We start from the raw sequence: 18926 nt of genomic DNA on the forward strand, positions 1-18926 counted from the left end.
ACTTTCTTGGCTTTTTTCTTGATTATTGTATATATTTTTAAGTTTTTCTCATTTTTATAAATATATAATTCCTTATAAGCTATTCATTTCTCATTTATTTTCTCTTGTACTTTCTCATTCCGCCACCAAGATTTTTTACTTAGTGGTGCATGACCCTTTGACTCATCGAGTACACTCTTAGCTACTATTTTTAACTTTGATATCATCTTATCTCATGTCGTATTAGAATCACCGTATATTTCATCTAATATTTGTACTCCTACCTTCTTCTTAAATATATTTTGTTTCTCATCCTTTAACTTTCACCACTTAATTTTAGGAGTCGTGTATATTTTATTTATATTAATACTATATTTGAGGCGTATATCCAACACTGCTAACGTATGTTAGATAGTTTAGCTTTCTCTAGAGATGACTTTGCAATCTTTATAAATCTTTCTATCCTTTTTCCTACCCCTAAAAAAGTCAATTTACGATTTATTATTCTCACTTTTGAACGTGACTAAGTATTCTTCTCTTTTATTAAAAAATGTATTAGTTAATATAAAGTCATATGCTATCGTAAAATCTAATATAGTTTTCCCTTATTTCTCATTTAAAACTCATAACCCCTATGTACCTTCTTATATTCCTCATTTTTCACTTCAACATGTCCATTTAGATCATTTCCTATTAAAATTATTTCATTTGACAGAATATTTTGTAATACTTCATCTAAGTCGTCCCAAAATCTTGATTTGGTAGCTTCATATAATTCTACTTGCGGTGCATATACGCTAACTACGTTCATAGTTTCTTTCACTACTATTATCTTAAGGAATATAATTTGATTCTCTTTTCGATCTACTCCTACAACTTCATCCTTTAATGAACTATGTACAATAATACTCACTCTATTTTTTACTTTACTCTTTTCTATGTATCATGACTTAAAATCTGAGTTTTCTATCATCTTTCTTTTCTCGTCTACCCATTTTATCTCTTATACTCATAAAATACTAATTCTTCTCTTAATCATCATATCTACCACCTCTATTAATTTACGAGTGAAGGTTCCTATATTTCATGTTCTAAATCTTAAACTATTAGTTTTCTTATTATATTTATTTTTATCTAACCTATGATGTGAGAAATCTTACCTATTTAACATTACATTCAAGTTTTTTTTTTGAGATGTAACAGTCATTGTCAATACGTTACAGTTGGACTCTACAATACGAATTCTTGTATATTTACCACTACACCTGAATTCTAGAGATGTAGCGGTCCTTGCCGAGAAGTTATAGTTAGACCCTGTAACATGTTTCTTCCAAGAATCAACCTAGCATTAACACAATAATTTAATAGATTCATTCATTGAATATTTTTCATAATTTTAATACTTATTGATAACCTAACATAACCCTTCTAATTATTTGAGCTTGAGACTAACCATGATTAATTTGTCATAGATGGAGTTATCAAAATGATAAACTATTTAAAATTTTAAAAAAGGTAAAAAAAATTCTAAATTGTTGAACATGTAATTAGAAAAAAGTTTTTTTATAAATTTAATTTATACTATTTTTTATTTTTTAAGATTATTAAAGTATAATTCGGTCAGTAAAATCATGCTAATACTGGATTTTAGAGAAGAGTTTATTATATACCATCTTACCTTACATTATCATCACATAATCTTCAAATTACATTACAACAAATTTATCATTGACAAAGTTCCCCTTCAATTTTTTATAATTATTGATTTTAAAAATTTAGAAATTTATTATTAATTTGATTCAAAGCTGTGATATAAATCTTTTTAGACATATATGTTAGATTGACCAGATGGTCAATAAATATATATATATATATTTTTAATGGAAGTGCGTTGAATTTAAAATAATAAATTTGAAAAAAAATAATTAAATATTTTTAGATGAAAATTAAAAGACATTTCTTAATTGTGCGCCAGATCCATGTGCAATAAATTACGGTAACAATGATCCATGTGCAATAAGTAACAGACCTTTCTTATAAAAAAATTTAATTTAATTTAATTTTTTTTATTAATATTAAACTGATAAAAATAGATGTTATATTAGATAAAAAAATTAAAAAAGATATATTTTTTAATATCACTTACTTTACTCGTGATGTTGTGAATCTTAAAATGTAGAACTAAAGAGGATTATGATAATACATATTTTTTTTTATATAAAAAATAATTAGAAAAAATTATTAATAAAGTTTAAAATTATGTTTAGTGTGAAAAGGAAAATGATAATATCATAATTTTATTTTAGATTTTATGAAAATAGGTTAGTAAAGATCTTAATAAAAATTTTTAATCTAAAAATAACTTTATTCTAATATTATTTGAAAATTTTAACCAAAATTACCAAAGGGAAGAATCTTAAACGAAGCTGCTTTAAATAATTATACTCAATTATTTCAATTTCAGTTACAATAATTTTATAATAGTTCCAACAAAAATTATTATAATAATATTAGAATAAAAAATAATTAAAAATAAAAATTAGACACTCTTTAATTATTTGTTCAACCTAAAATATCCTTTCAACCTAACTATTTTTTTTTAAAAAAAATTACCCAATAATTTTTGATATTTTATAATCTCCAAGCAATCAACTCATACTTTTTGATGAAGATAAAATCTCAAATCAATTCAACTCATACATTTTTCTATCAATCAAACATTACATGCAATTCCATCGGCATTTCAATATATATCTATTTGGCAAGAAACCTTCAAACCAATTAAAAATCTGGAAAAAAAAACAAAGAAGCACAAAAGATTACATCAAAAACATACAACTAGATGCCCGGGCACAGTGCGATGGTGAAACAGCGCCACAGCGGATTCTTTTTCACGAGAGGGTTTGAATTTCAGATTGAGCTTTTCTAAATGCTCACAACGCTCAAGAGTTCGAACCACTGAAAAAGTTAGGGACCTCTCCATGGCTTATCCATACTTTTCGGATTTATCCCGTGATCCATTTATGGAACCTTCCACCTCTAAAATTAATCTAAATCTCCAAAAGCTGAATTTCTAGATTGTAAAAAAAACACAAATAGTAACTAGAAATATAAAATCATTCATTCATTTTCTTCCCCCAAAAGATTGACCGTCTATAATCTAAATTCATCTATTAACTCTGGAAGTATGAACTGAAAAAACAGTAATATGGGATGGATAGTTCAGATGATGTAATAATTAAAGTTAAAGTGAAATGGTAGTTAAAGTTAAGTTGTGTCTATCCAAACAGATCATTTTTTAATGGGTAACTCTTTATTTCTCATAGATATGAGTTTCAATATAAATTAGATTGATTTTAGAGCCGGTCGGATTTTCGAGGCTCAGTTTTTCATTTTTCATAAGTGTGGCTCCTAGCATAAATCCGATCGATCCTAGAGTCAATTAGACCCCTAGGACTTAGCTTTCCACTTCTTATGAGCATAACTCCCAACATAAATCTAGTTGACCCCAAAGTCGATCGGATCTCTAGGGCTCAACTCCCCACTCTCATAGGCATTATTCCCAACATAAACCCTATCGGTCCCTAGAACTAGTTGAACTGTCAGGGCTCAGCTCCTCAGTTCTCATGGGCATGACTCCCAGTGTAAACTCGATCGGCTTCAGAGTCGATCGGATCTCCGGGACTTAGCTTTCCACTTCTCATAGACATAACTCCCAACATAAATCCGATCGGCCCCAGAACCGGTTGGATCTCGGGGGCTCAACTCTCCACTTCTCAGGGCATGACTTACAGTGTAAATACGATCGGCCCTAGAGTTTGTCGGACTTCCGGGGCTCAACTCCCCACTGCTTATGGGTATGACTCCCAAGATAAACTCAGTCAACTCCAAGGCGATCAGACTCCCTCTAGGAGACAACTTTGTCAGAGAATCGTAACCACCTATCAAAGAATAATGGCTACTCATTAGAGAATATTCTACTACTCTGACATATACATGCAACGTAATATTCCTCTCCCTAGGGAAAGGTTGTTGTACATCTTTCACTACCCGGCATATTCTGACACTAATATTCTCTGACGCCTCATTATTACAGAGGTTATGAAAGGTAGTATAAAAACAAGTTCTCTTTGTTAGCCAAAGAGGCACACCTGCATGCATACACATCCACACTACTATTTTGCTATTCATCTTATTCTCCATTTTTCACGAGAGCTACGGTTTTAACTAGAGCATCGCCAGAAACCCCTCCTAATTTTCTCTGATATTCGTGTTTACTCTCTTTATAGTATATGTAAGTTCATGCCTTATTATTGATCATTTATATCCACTCAATTTTCAAACGAGATCAATAGACAACCAACCTTCTAATTGATCTATCGAATATATCTAAAGTACCAATTATACACATTCAAAAGTTGACCTTATTTTATAGATAACCGCCTTATTTCTTCCTACACACTTACTCACCTAAAGAGAAAAGCTATCAGTCACTTGAACATGGAACACAATGACAATACTCCCTTCACGTAACCGGGGACGGACTGCGAGCATAATCATCCTTGTTAAACTTGTGGCAAGCTCAAGTACAATTTTGAATCACCCTACGAAGTCGTGAAGCGAACGATTGCCACTGACTTTGACGGCTTGTTCCGGGTGATGGTCACCGAGCGCGCTTGACAAGTAGCCGTCGCAGCGGTCCTCCAGGCCGAGAAGTGATTCCGAGAAACGAACCCCGTCGTTCCGATGGAGGCCTAATGTAAGCAAGACACCATTGCCATGGCCGGAAGATGTAGAGCTAAGAGAGGGCTTTTGAATGTGATCATTTTGGCGGCTACTACTATTACTGTTACTTTGCGATATCTTGCTCTTCTTGCGCATCTCCAAGGTGTGTACTTCCTCGACCATCGGCTTCCATAGTCGCACTCTCGCGTTTATGAACCAGTTGGAAACCTGATGAAGAAAGAACCACCATTAGAATCATGCATCAAATTGAGCTACAACATCACCAAATCTCCCAAAATTCACCGACTCCATGAGTCGGATTTCGTTACCTGGTTTCTGGTCAATCCTGTTTCTTTAGCCAAATTCTGCTTGTCGACATCAGTTGGATACCTAGAAATTTTTTCAAAAACACGGCAGAAATGTGATCCGTTGTTTCTAAAATGCATTTGCAAAGTTGGATCAGTTTGGTTTGAGCAAAGAATAAGAACTAGGACTCACGGGTGCAGAAAGTGTTCGAAGAGCCAACCGCGCAGCACAGCAACTGCCCGTTCAGGAAGCCCTCTTTGCGGTCGCCAGAAGTTCGGTTGAGCGAAGGGGGCCGCGAGGACTTTCGTCGGCCGGTGGAAGTAACCACCGCTACTGTTCGGTCGAATGGAGCTTGCGATCGGTTCTCCGGCGATGCCTTCACTATCCAGAGCATTGTTCACTTGATGAAGTCGGCCGGATATGATATTCCTCAAGCATTGGAAGTGCTTGGCCATGGCATCAAGAGCCATCGAGGCATACGGAGCCGCATTGTTCAATCCGGCAATGGACTCGAAGGAAGTAATGACGGCTTGAGCCTGATGAGAGTATTGCTTGTATCTTCTATAGACCTACAAATCGATAATCACAAGGTAGATTGATAAGAAAAGAACAAAGAAAATCCTATCTAACATTCTTTTTGAAGAACTAACATGGTAAATCTTCTTAAAGAATTCAAGTGTGATCTAAGAGATAAGTTGAAGAACAAGGCCTAAGATCGGTCAAATGCCTTGATGTTCTTCATCAATCTAACTCAAAATAAGGCCTTGTTTACTTGGAGGAATGATATATTTGAACAAAAAAATTTCACCTCATCGAGCATGGAATCGAGCCGTGAAACAGGGGAGGCAGGCGGCGGCGGCGGCGATTCCTCCGCCGGGTTCACAGCCAAAGACACCTCCCCACCGCCTCCTGCTCGCCGTCGCTGCTGCCCCACCCGGCACACCTCCTCGAGGAGCCTCCGCGCCGGCTCGAGAAACCGGGAGCGGCCGAGCACGGCGGCGTAGCCGGTGAACGGGCCGAACGCCGGCCGGCTGATCCGCGGTGGCGGGGGCGAGTCGAGAGAGAGCGAGAACGGGCGGCTCTGTTCTAGCGGGAACCGGAGCTTCCCCAGCCGGCTCTGCTGAGGCACGTGGCGGTAGCATAACCGCGGGCGGCGCAGAAACGGACCCTGTTCCTGATCCGCCTCCCCGGCGCCTCCGGGGAACCTGTCCGCTTTTAGCCCCGCCGACGAAGAAGCCATATCTTTCTCTGGCAAAAAAGGTAACGCAGGAGGCGGCGAGATCGGAGAAAGCTCCCACCTTTCTATATATCTCTTGAGCAACTTTCCGCAGGAAAGAGACGGAAGGAAAGGGATGGGCGTGGGAGACGATGGAGAAAGGTAAAAGGGAAAGGATTCGTAAATGGAGCGTGGAGATGATGCCGATTCCGCTTTCAGCTCCGCCGTCCTTTCTCAGAAGAGTAAGTGAGTAGAGCGATCTGTAGCGAGGAAGGGAACGTATAATACATGACGAACAGGAGCAGGCACCAAGGAGCGAATAAGACCGCAGACAAAGCGACAAGCGCAACTTTTTACGTGTCGACGGGATTCGATATGGGATTTTTTTTTTTCATATATATACAATTTTCCCCAGCATAGTTTGATATATTAAATTAGGTAAAAAAAAAAAAACAAAAGTGTTAAATTATACTGAATTCTAATCTAAATATGTTTAATTTAGAAAAAAAAAATATATTTATTTTTAAACTTTTGATACTTATAAAAAAATAAAAAGTAATTAATTAAATCAGAAAATATTTATTCTCACTCCCTAATCAAATATAAGCAACATCAATTTACTTAATAATCCTCATTTTTTATAAGTACAAAAAATCTAAAAATATATATAATTTCTCTTAAATTCAATATCATTTAAAGATAATCTAATATATTTTCCATCTAAATTGAGTACAATTTTTTTTTTACCAGGCCAATTGATTTAGGCTGTATCGATTGACCAATCGATTCATTATAAGTTAATTGATTGATATGCTAAAAAAAAAATCGTGCTCAATTTGATAGAAAATATATTGGATTCTAGTCTAAATGTGCTGAATTTAGAAAAATTATACTTTCTTTTAAATTTTTTGTACCTAAAAAAATAAAAGGTAATTAGATAAATCAGTATCAATTAGGAAGTTACATGTAAGAACAATCTATATGTAGAAAGTGGAAACAAACTCACCTTTTATTAGATAAATCAATATGTATTAGGAAGTTACATGTAAGAACAGTGTACATGTAGAGAGTGAAAATAAACTTGTTTTCATTTAGGGACTGAGGAGGAAGATTATTTTGTTAATAGCAAGTTTCAAACAATTTTACCAATAATTACTGCAATATATAAAAACTAGTAAATAATTACTATAATATATAAAAATTACATAATAATTGCTACAATAATGTTTCTTAGTTCCAATGATAGTAGTTAGTCTTAGTTATTGCTGCTATAATATATAAAAAATTACTTTATAGTTGTTACAATTGTAAAAATTATTAAGTAGCTAATATAACTATTTAAAATGATGTTGATTAATTTAAAATAATTTTAATAAATTTTAAATAATTTTTCATCAAGTTGATAAAAAATATTTTGATACTGTTCAAAGTTAAAAATTTAAAGTTTGAGATTTTAAAATTTAAGATTTAGTTTAGAATTTAGCTGCTATATTCTTTTTACATTGAAATTATTTAAACTTTATAAAAATAATTTTAAATTAAAAAAAAACACTTTAAAATAGTTAAATTTAAATCTTAAATTATAAACCATAAATCCTAAATTATAAAATCATTTGAAAACAGTTTGGCAGCAATTATGATGTAGCGTCCTTTTAATTTTTATCCTATTATAACATAAAGGAGGAAAAATTAAAAGGGCGACTTTATTTAAAGGACTATCTATTTTTTTTTTAAAAAAAAAAGTCATTTAAAGGAGTATATATATATATATATTAATTAAAATGCAACTTCAACTATAATTGCTAACAATGTAAATTAATTAAAATTATTTATAATAATTATAACTACTATAACAATGCTAAAATAAAAATATTTTTAAATAAAACAGAAAATTGACTATCTTTTTTTTTTTAAAAAAAAAAAGAGACTTTTTTACGATAATAAAAATAAAACGCATCCTTTGAATTTTTAGCTAAGAAAAATACAAAATGTGCATTAAGATTTTATTACTATAAAAATAAACTACTAATCTATCACTTCCTACTCTTTTTCATCTCTCTTGAGAGGTAAGCAAGTTTTCCTTCCTCCTCTCTCAGCCTCTCCATTCTCTACATTCTCTACATGTAGGCAGGGGACTAGTTGGAGTTGCTCCAAATAGAATGTTTCAACTTTCATAGGGAAGGGACTTCAAAACTTCTATTTATATAAAGTAGTCATAACCAAGGTTGCTGTGGCTTTCCGTTGCTCGGTAGAGCATCTTGTAGCTCCTCTTCGTCGTCTTCCTTAATGGCAATGATAGAAGGTTGGTAGCTCGAGTGATGGCTTCTTTGACAAAAGCGGTTCGAGATAGCATACATCAGATATCTCAAGCTATTCTGTCGCTTCCATGTCTACATCAGATATCTCAAGCTATTTCAACGCACACCAGGCCTTAGCTTTCTTCTCCGAGACCTGAAAGTAAGAGATTGAAAGAAGCATGTTAAACATGCTTAGAAGGTTTTTTTTATATACGAATCCATGTAATCATGCTTTATCATTGAGCTTTTCAGTCAAAAGACCCATAAAAGGTTCACATATTGTATCTTACCACTCGGTTGTTTCCACCATCAAAATCAATCTGGTTACCCAACACTATGAAAGGAAAGTTATCGGGGTCTGATGGACTAGCCTGAAAATGAGGTAACCACAGAAGTAACATAACCAGCATTTCATTTCCTCTTTTATCTCGCGGTGAATCTCCGAAGAGGGTCAAACATAATCTACCTGAATGAGAAATTCCTCCCGCCAATTGTTCAAGTTATCAAATGATTTCATGGCATTAACATCGTAGACAAGGACACAGCAATCAGCTCCGCGGTAGAAAGCCACACCAAGGCTTTGAAACCTTTCCTGCCCTGCTGTGTCCCATATCTAAAGATGAAAACATCAAGTAATGAGCTTACAGGAACTATTAAACCTAAACAATCAAATTTTTAAGGGCAAACTTCTTTGTAAGTTCTACAAATTTAGTAGAACCTGAAGCATAACCCACTGCAGAGAACCAAAATGTAAAAAAGAAAGATATATGAACTCACATTATCGCCTTCTATACCTTTGTTTATAGCAAGATGATGGCAGCTTAATCAATTGTATTATTATTAGTGTACTTTCACCAGTTTGTTCTAAGAATGTAAAAGCGTTCTCTTAAACCATAAATATTACACAATGAACAATGACTTTTTCCTGGAAAATGATAGAACAATTGCCAAAGTCCTCAAGATTATCTAATCTAGTCACCTTGCATGAGACTGTAAGACTATCTGATATGTATAGCTAGACAAGTGACTAACACCTCCATAAATCCAAAAATACATGCCATTATAAGTCAGAAACTGCAAAAGGTTTATGTGGGAAAACAAATTACTATAAAGTGAAAACAAATTTAGTCAAATCCTGATTTAATTCATTATAGAACAATTAACACTCGCTATATCCTATATCGTAAGGTATGTAGGAAATACTAGGGATGTTTCTGAAACTTTTAATTCTCTTCCACATTGCATTGATCAATAAAATGTCTTCAATAAGGCATATCCTATCTACCCAAAGAGAATCTATGAAAACTCCTTGTACAAACATAGAGAAAAATAGAAGAAGAATTGATTATTTGACCGCTGCACAGAAATTAAACAACATAGTTGGTCTGGCATCTGATCGCGTAATAAGTTGATCGGCAACTTCGATAATAAGCTTCTGAATAAGAGTTGTCAATTTCATAAATCTCAGTAGCATAGTCAGGCAATCCAAATCAAAGGTCTGGGAACTATGGCTTTAAAAATGATGGCAGTAAAAAGGAGAATATCAACAATGATGAGCTTGTGTTCACGAACCAAAAAACAATCGGAAAATTTCATCTTTATGATCCATCGGTCATTCAAAGCACGAGATAATATCATGCATACAGAGGTAAAATTCAATGAATAACCAAACAACTTGATCAAGATTATGACTGCAACGCAGTAGATCAACAACTAGTTAACACCCACAACTACTTAACTTTCACTCACTTAAAAAAATGCACCATTAAAAATAATCTCGCAGAGAACATGAACTTCACAATCAACAGGAAGAAAATCATAAAAAGGATGGAAAAAGGAGGATCACAGAAAGCTGCAATTGTAAAATTTTCCTAACCTGTAAAGTGAACAATCTATCATCGATCTGAACTTCTTTGGTCAAGAAATATGGTGTCTTTGTACTGGTTGCTGAACTTCTGGTTCACATATCTAACCAATACCAAATACCATCCAATCCCAAATTACCGCAACATAGATGTATAATTCCACCAAAAGAACTAACTTTCTGTCCAAAACTAAGTTTAAAAAAATGCGTAAAGCGGTTTAGAGCACGCTGATTCATCAGCGATGTCTTCCCAACCCTAACAAAGAAGACAATTACACAAAAGCAGCATATGTGTGTGTAAGGTACTTTTTGCTGGTGAACGAGATGGAAATCTCCCGCTGTCCCCGAGGATGATGACTTTGAGAAGCATACGCCGCCGGTAGGCCATGGAGTCGGAGGCCGTCTGAGTCAAGAAGAAGTCTTCGAGGACTCGCGATCGGTTTTGTCCGCCGTCCAAGGGATCAAATCAATCCACCCAAATCAATAGAAGGTTCGAAGGAACAGGTGTCGGCCTTCGGCACGGTTCGGTCGAAGTTTGTTATAAAAAAACCGATTCAAGAGAAAAATCTTCATTTTACATCTCATAGTTTACTTATTTTAATTTTGCCTTTTCTATTTTAAGATATTAAAATTTACTCCTCTATAGTTTATAAAATAGAGCTATGTTGAAGTAAGGGATGCCTTATTCTGTTTTGTAGATTATAGGAGGTCAAATGTAATATTTTAAATTGTGGATAGAAAATGAGAAAGTGAAAAAAAAATGAGAGGCAAAAATGGAATTTTCTCAATTCAAAGACTATAAAATTTAGGGTTAATAACTTTAAGCCCCCTGAATTTTATAGCAAGTTGCATTTTGTCCCCCCTCTATTTAAAAAACTACACTCACCTTAACATGAAGTAAAAAGGGAAAAAAATATAAATGATCAAAATAACCCTAAACTAAATCAGACTTCTAAAAGAAAAATAAAAAAATCCCACAAAATCATTGAAAGTTTAACTTTAACCCAACCTGATTTATATATAAGTCCAAAATTTTACTTGTTCCTACAAAAAGTATCCTCATAAAATTCATATATGCACTACATAAACAAGAGAAAAACAGTAACTCTAAATTCTAAATTAATGAATCAAAATTAAATGAAGATAGAACAAAGTTTATAATTAAAAATCAAAATGAAAACCATTTATGATTTAGAAAAAAATCACCCTTTTAATTTTTGCCCAAAAGTAAATTTTCATTTCAAAGCAGCACCCTTTTGAAACGAAAAGTATTTTTAGCCGCTTTGAAATGAAAATTTACTTTTGGACAAAAATTAAAAGAGTGATTTTTTTTTCTAAATCGTCAAAGGGTCTTCATTTTAATTTTTAATGATAAATTTTGTTCCATCTTCATTTAATTTTGATTCATTAATTTTGAATTTTGACACTTTTTTATTTGGTAAAATGAGTTTTTGACTGATTATCGCTTTCAGAGTTGTTGTTTTTCTGTTGTTTATACTGGTGCATACATGAATTTTGTGAGGATAATTTTTCTAAGAATAAGTGAAATTTTGGGCCTATATATAAATCATATTTGGTTAAGGTTAAGCTTTCAACGGTCTTGTGGGATTTTTTTTTTTTTTTTTTCATTTTGTTCTAAAGTCGATTTAGGTTAGGGTTATTTTAATCATTTTTTTTTGTCTTTTTACTTCATGTCAAAGGGGGGTTAAGTGTAATTTTTTAAATAGAGGGGAGCAAAATACAATTTGCTATGAAAATAAGGGGGGCTTAAAGTTATTAACCCTAAAATTTAAATGTCTCAAAGAATTTTAAACTGAAAGCTTCAAATCCGATTATTTGGATATTAAATTTTTATATATTCATAAAAGGGTTTATAGTAGAGTTAATGAAGAACTAAACTCAACTCATAACTCATGAGTCGTGCAAGTTAGGGCTAAAACATAAATTTATGGACGGATAATGAGTCAAATTGAGTTAAATGTATTATATTCAAGTTTATTTTATAAGAATAATCGAGTTAAGTAAAACGGAGTCTAAAATGAATTAAACAATTTAAATAATTATTTAAGTTTGATTTATTTATTTTATTAATTTGAGCTTGGTTGATTTGAATTAGATTGGTTTACTAGGAATTTAAGGTTATTTGATTATTTAAAATTTTAAAACTTATCAAATTGATTATTAAATTTAATAATATACATTTTTTTCCCCATCTTCACAAACTTTGTTAATGAACTTTATTCATGAATAATTCACCATCTCTATTATATTTGATACGACGATTAAAATAAACCCCCAAATAATAGGTCTAAATGGGAAAGATCGACTAAGGTAGTTATCAAAGTCAAGAAGTCAAAGATATCAACAATATTAGTAATGTGTCCAAAGTAAATTGGCCATAGGGCTGGTCTGTGTGAGTACTCGTCTGGACAATCCTCCTATTTCGACTTAGGTATTGAGTAACATAACCAATTGTCTTAGCCGTGCAGGGAGGATGGTCGATCAACCATCCTTCCCAACAAACAAACAAACAAGGTTTCGTCTGACATATTACCTATCCGATCGGATCTAAAGGTTGATCGGACATATGACTTTGCGATAAAATGAAGGTCGAGTGAAGAACGAACAGCTAACCGCATTCCGTAAGGACAAGCTGGCGATCCACCGACCGAGTTAGAAGTTTGTGTTGCCGACAACTTACGTGCTCGCTTAAGGAAAGATATTAGAGACACTTTTCGACTTATCTTTTCTTATGAAGACTTTGGAAAACGTATATATGCTTTAAGATCCGTGTATAGGCACTACAATGATGGTAAAAGGCGAATAGCCCCCAGCGTCTCCGCCAACTAGGGGTGAGCAGTCAATCCGCCAAACCGACCAACCCGCTTATACCGTCCCGATCCGAACCGAAAAAAATAATCCGCCGGATATAGGGTCGGATGTAGGGTCCTAATATTGCATTATCTGATCTAGTAGGGTCGGATAGTTTTTTATCCCAATAATCGAACCAACCCGATCCGATCATCCCTACTTGTAGCAACTAATGTTGATAAGCTGTTACACGTTGTAGCAACTACTGTCGATAAGCTGCTACATGTTGTAATAATTATTTTCGATTAGCTGTTATAACGTGTAATGAGTAATGTCTATTATCATTTTTAAAAAAATTATTTTTTTTGTTATATTTATATTTATATTTATATTTTATATTTCATTGGATATAGGGTCGGATATCGAAATAACTGATAACCCGTCGGATATCTGAAACATAAGAACCGCCGGATATAGGGCCGGATGTAGGTCCCGATTTTACATTATCTGATCTAGTAGGGCCGGATAGTTTTTTACCCCAATAACCGAACCAATCTGATCCGTTATCACCCCTACCGCCAACCCATCCCAAGGTCAACGCGGAGGAGATAAATCACAAACGACCACTAGCCTTTGGAATAGTGACTAGCACATAAGGGAGGAATTTACCTAGACTTTGTCGAAATTTGAACTCAGACCTCATAATGACAACACCTCATGTGCTAGCCATTAGACCGTCACAAGAGGACACCTCATGTGTATAAACGCTACAATGTGGCAAAAGGTGAAATCGCTCGCCCCCAGCGCCCTCGTCGCACCCGACCCAAGGCCATCACGAGGCAGGTAAATCACAACATCCTGAGCGAGCATGTGGCAGGTGAGGTGAGTTGCACAGGGACGGGGGATTTACGCCCCGACTACCCCGAGTTTCGACTCTGTGACCTCATGTGGCAAACATCCCACCACATACTAACTCGAATGACCTGTGGGGTCATGTATAGACGCTACAATGACATTATAAAAGGTGATTTCCATCTACAATCGGAGATATACGATGCTCCATTATTTTACACGCTCTCTGTTTCTGTTTGCTTCTACTATTCTCTTCTTCCGAATTGAGTATTAACTTAAGCGTCGGAGGGTCAACGATGAAATTTCTTCCCTGACCTGACACTAACGCTTACTATATTACAAAATAATGCAGAATCTTCATCCGATCAACAGTCGAACTACGTTCATAACTAATCATCTTGTTAAACTTTTGAACACGATCAGTATTCATTCTGGACACTGCTCATAGTCTGTACCTATATTATACGAAGAGAAATTATACTTAGAGAAATAAATGATGAGATCAATCTATAATCAATCGTGGCAACAAATGCGAGAGACCATCAGTGGAACATTCTGCCCTAACTGAAAATCAACCCAGACTATACGCGACAATGTCATGTATGAACCATTTGCACCTGCTCGTGAAAATTATTCAATTATTTAATTATTTATATATTTATTAAGTGTTGGTTTTTGAATTCCTTGCGCCAAACTCCAACCGATCACGCGGTTACCGCCGCGCACTCCCTTGGCATGAGCATGACGCACCGGAATCCTCTTCTTCCACGCCTCCACCACCACCACCGCCACCGTTCTATATAACAAACGCCACTGCCACACCCTCCACTCGCATCTCTCCACGCATCGATCGAAAATGTCTCCCCTCGCCGCCAGCCTCCTCGCCGTAGCTCTCGCAGTGGCCGCCGTCGCCGCCGTCCACGCAGGCCCGCCTCCTTGCACCACCTTCCTGCATCCGATCCTCCCCTGCACGTCGTACATCACGGGGCATGGACCCTCGGCGCCGGTGCCGGTGCCGTGCTGCAAAGGCTTGAAGTTCATGGTCGGCCTGATGATCACCCGCGCCGACCGCGTCACCGCCTGCAAGTGTTTCCAGGACGCCGCCGTCAAGATGCCCGACATCGACTACGGCCGCGTCGCCGCCCTCCCCGGCCGCTGCCACGTCGACGCCCCGTTCAACTTCACCCCCCACATCAACTGCGACGCGTAAGCCACAAATCAATCCACAACAACTCAGTTCAGATCGCTCTAATCGATTTCTTCCTTTGCAGGATTAAAGCGGCGGCGGTTGGGACTGAAGCCGAGGAGGAACACCTTTAAGATCACGAACCCAGCGATCCACTTGACGAATAAAAAGGATTTGAATCTGGAGCAAGAACAGGACTCTCTGTTCATTTTAATGTTGAACTGAAGAACAAATATATATATATATAAGTTTATAAACACAATGCAATAAATAAAGGATTACCGAATTTGGCTTTTTTTTTTAAAAAAAAATGTGTGTTGGTTCAGTGTATAATGATCTCCTCCTTCTCAACCTCTATGAGTGTTCTCGGCTTGCCACCGCGGTGGCCGGAGACAGGAGCGCCTCTCACTATGCTCACCGCGGCGATCATAGTTGTCGGCGCCGGAGGAGAGCGCATTTGGATAATCTCATGGACCAACTTCGGATAATCTCATGAACAATTGATTATATTATATGCAAATCCATCCCAAACTACTGAATAATTGGACGTGAGACCGCTGCACAGAAATCAACAACATAGTTGGTCTGGCATCTCAGCACATGATAAGTTGAATGACAACTTCGATAATAAGCTTCCGAATAAGAGTTGTTAATTTCATAAACCACAGTAGCATAGTCAGGCAACACAAAGGGCTGCGAACTGTGGATTTAAAAATGATGACAGTAAAAAGGCAAATATGAACAATGATGAACTTTTGTTCCCCCAACAGTTGAAAATCAATCGGAAATTTTCATCTTAATTATGTTTGGACGTTCAAAATCACGAGATAATATCATGCTTGCAAAAATAATCTCGCAGAGGAGATGAATCTCACAATCAATAGGAAGAAAATAATAAAAAGGATGGAGGTAGAAATTGTAAAATTTTCCTAACATGTAAGGTGAGCAATCGGGTTTCCTCCGCCGTCCAAGATCGAAGTCCAGTATCCTTTGGTTACGCCATTCATTTGGAGAAAAAATTTCTATAAATATATCGTAGTGGGGGTTTAAATCGCGGATATTTAAATGACAATCTGAATATCTTACTACAGCACTATTGGCCTAAGACAAAAATGTATAATTAAATAACGTCAATAGAAGGTTCGAAGCAAAGAGGTTTTCGGCCGTTGGCACGGTTCGTCTTCTAAGTTTATTAAAACAAAATAAAAATAAAAATAAAAATAAAAATAAAAACAAAAACGATTCAAGAGAAAAAGTTTCATTTTACTCCTCATATTTTACCTAATTTTTATTTTACCTTTTTTATATTAAGATATTAAAATTTACTCCTGTATAATTTATAAAATCAAGCTATGTTGAAAGAAGGGATAACTTATTCTAGTTTGTAGATTATGGGAGGTAAAATGTAGTATTTAAAAATGGAATTTTCTCAATTCAAAAACTAAAAAAATTAAATGTATAAAAAATTTTAAACTCAAAACTTCAAATCAGATTATTTGGATATTAGAATTTTTTATATATATTTACAAAAGGATAGAAATCAAAGCGTGCGCTTCAAATTATGTATAGAGAAAGGATGCTTTAAAAAAAAAAAAAAAATCAAAAGATGCCCCTATTATATTATTTATTTTAAAAATATTATTACTTCATTGCTATTTTCAAAAAAGGGGTAAATCTCTTAACGGACTCTTAGGCTCTATTTACTTGGGAGAGTGGAAAGCAAAATTAAGGAAAAGTTTTCACGGTGGAAAAGTTTCCGTCGTTTACTTCATTAAAATTTTTCGAAGGAAAAGTAACGCAATCCCTCAGCGGATAATTTTGGAGCCAAAATCAATCACCTCAAAATCGGACGGAAAGCCGTGGATGGAAAAAAAAATGACGCATGTACCCCTTTTGCATTCACAAAATTACACCATATACCAAAAAAAATAACACATGTAGCCTTTTTAACTCACAAAATTACACTATGTACCAAAAAAAATGACACATGCACCCTTTTTTATTTACAAAATTACATCATAAGTATTCACCTTCTTTTATTAAGGTAAACAAGTGTACAAAGGAAAAGATTTCTTCACCCTTTCTTTTCTCTTCCTCCAAAGATAACTTTCTATCGTTGATTCCTTTCTTTTCCTCATCCACACTCTAGAGTAAACATAGCATTAATATCACTTCCACGGATATATAGATACATAGATATTAGATGATGGTGGATAAATCTCGTGTTTACGCATACTTTAATACTATTTAAATAACTACGAATATTAGTTATAGACATTAATAATTAACTTCTGTGTTATAGATACATATATAATAGTATAGCCCCATGGGTATAGTTAAGTTGGTAAGTAAATGAAGATTTATCATTTGAGGTCGAGACTCGAGACTTGAGAGGTCGAACATCGGGGCTAGGGCTATAATCATAACTAAGATGATAAATAGATAAAGATTTACCACTTGAGATTGAGAGGTCGAGCCTCGGAATTGACGGAACATAAATCCTTACCAAATGTATAACTGATCTCCCATCTATTTGACTCCTAATAATCGTGATTTACCTCATCCTCTTTTTACCACTTACAGATATTGTAGCAACTCCCTAAATAGATACTATAATTATATAATTATTTTAAAATGATTTTAACAAATTTAAAATAATTTTGGTATGAACCTTAAACAATTTTAACTGAGAAGGTTCTCGTTAAGCCTCACATGATTCGGTCTTCGCCGTGCTGGTGCTTGTGCAAATATGCTAAAATCACGATCCAGCTCGAGCTCGACCAGCCAATCGGACTTGCAATTCCAACCCACTAAGCCCTTCTATTTATTTATTTGTTTGTTTATTTAGGGTTGGATTTTTTATTCCTTGCGCCCAACTCCAACCGATCACGCGGATACCGCTCACTCCCTTCGCATGAGCATGACGCACCTGAATCCCCTTCTTCCACGGCTCCACCACCACCACCGTCACCACCACCGCCACCGTTCTATATAACAAACACCACTGCCACAGCCTTCACTCGCATCTCTCACGCATCGATCGCAAATGTCTCCCCTCGCCGCCGCCCGCCTCCTCGCCGTAGCTCTGGCGGTCGCCGCCGTCGCCGCCGCCCCGCATCCTTGCGTCACCTTCATGCAGTCGTTCACGCCCTGCACGTCGTACGCCACGGGGCATGGACCCTCGGTGCCGGTGCCAGTGCCGTGCTGCGACGGCGTGAAGTCCATGGCCGGCATGATGACCACCCGCGCCGACCGCGTCGCCGCCTGCACGTGCTTCCAGGCCGCCGCCGCAAAGATGCAGGGCATCGATTACGGCCGCGTCACCACACTACCCGGTCACTGCAACGTCGACGCCACGTTCGACTTCACCCCCGACGTCCACTGCGACACGTAAGCCACAAATCCATCCACAACGACTCAATTCAGATCGTTCTGATCGATCGTTTCCTTTGCAGGATTAAAGCGGCGGCGGTTGGGACGGGAGCCGAGGAGGAACAACACCTTTAAGATCACGAAGCCAGTGATCCACACTTATGAATAAAAAGGATTTGAATCTGGAGCAAGAACAGGACTCCCTGTTCATTTTAATGTTGAGCTGAAGAACAAAATGCAATAAATAAAGGAATACAGAATTTCGCTTTAAAAAACATGTGTTGGTTTAGTGTATATTGATCTCCTCCTACTCAACCT

At 35.9% G+C, this 18926-nt stretch overlaps 3 protein-coding genes and 1 pseudogene across 3 annotated transcripts; 2 read left to right on the forward strand and 2 right to left on the reverse strand.

The window, feature by feature from the left end:
* Positions 1-4329: 4329 nt before the first annotated feature.
* Positions 4330-6469, reverse strand: LOC122007255 (BEL1-like homeodomain protein 9). Its single transcript, XM_042563085.1, has 4 exons — positions 5819-6469; positions 5203-5579; positions 5034-5094; positions 4330-4932 (listed from the first exon to the last, which is right to left on the reverse strand). Exons 1-4 carry the CDS (start codon positions 6248-6250, stop codon positions 4579-4581), a joined length of 1224 nt encoding a protein of 407 aa, XP_042419019.1. The 5' UTR covers positions 6251-6469; the 3' UTR covers positions 4330-4578.
* A 1698-nt stretch (positions 6470-8167) lies between these two features.
* On the reverse strand, positions 8168-10775 carry LOC122004747 (annotated as a pseudogene).
* Positions 10776-14900: 4125 nt separating this feature from the next.
* Positions 14901-15514, forward strand: LOC122004833 (non-specific lipid-transfer protein P5-like). Its single transcript, XM_042559652.1, has 2 exons — positions 14901-15256; positions 15322-15514. Exons 1-2 carry the CDS (start codon positions 14907-14909, stop codon positions 15368-15370), a joined length of 399 nt encoding a protein of 132 aa, XP_042415586.1. The 5' UTR covers positions 14901-14906; the 3' UTR covers positions 15371-15514.
* A 2634-nt stretch (positions 15515-18148) lies between these two features.
* LOC122007263 (non-specific lipid-transfer protein P5-like) lies at positions 18149-18883 on the forward strand. The gene is made up of 2 exons (XM_042563096.1): positions 18149-18626; positions 18692-18883. The coding sequence occupies exons 1-2, from the start codon at positions 18283-18285 to the stop codon at positions 18741-18743; spliced, it is 396 nt and encodes a 131-aa protein (XP_042419030.1). The 5' UTR covers positions 18149-18282; the 3' UTR covers positions 18744-18883.
* Positions 18884-18926: the final 43 nt, after the last annotated feature.

The sequence above is a fragment of the Zingiber officinale genome, chromosome 7B (genome assembly GCF_018446385.1).
Source record: "Zingiber officinale cultivar Zhangliang chromosome 7B, Zo_v1.1, whole genome shotgun sequence".
Classification (NCBI taxonomy): Eukaryota; Viridiplantae; Streptophyta; class Magnoliopsida; order Zingiberales; family Zingiberaceae; genus Zingiber; species Zingiber officinale.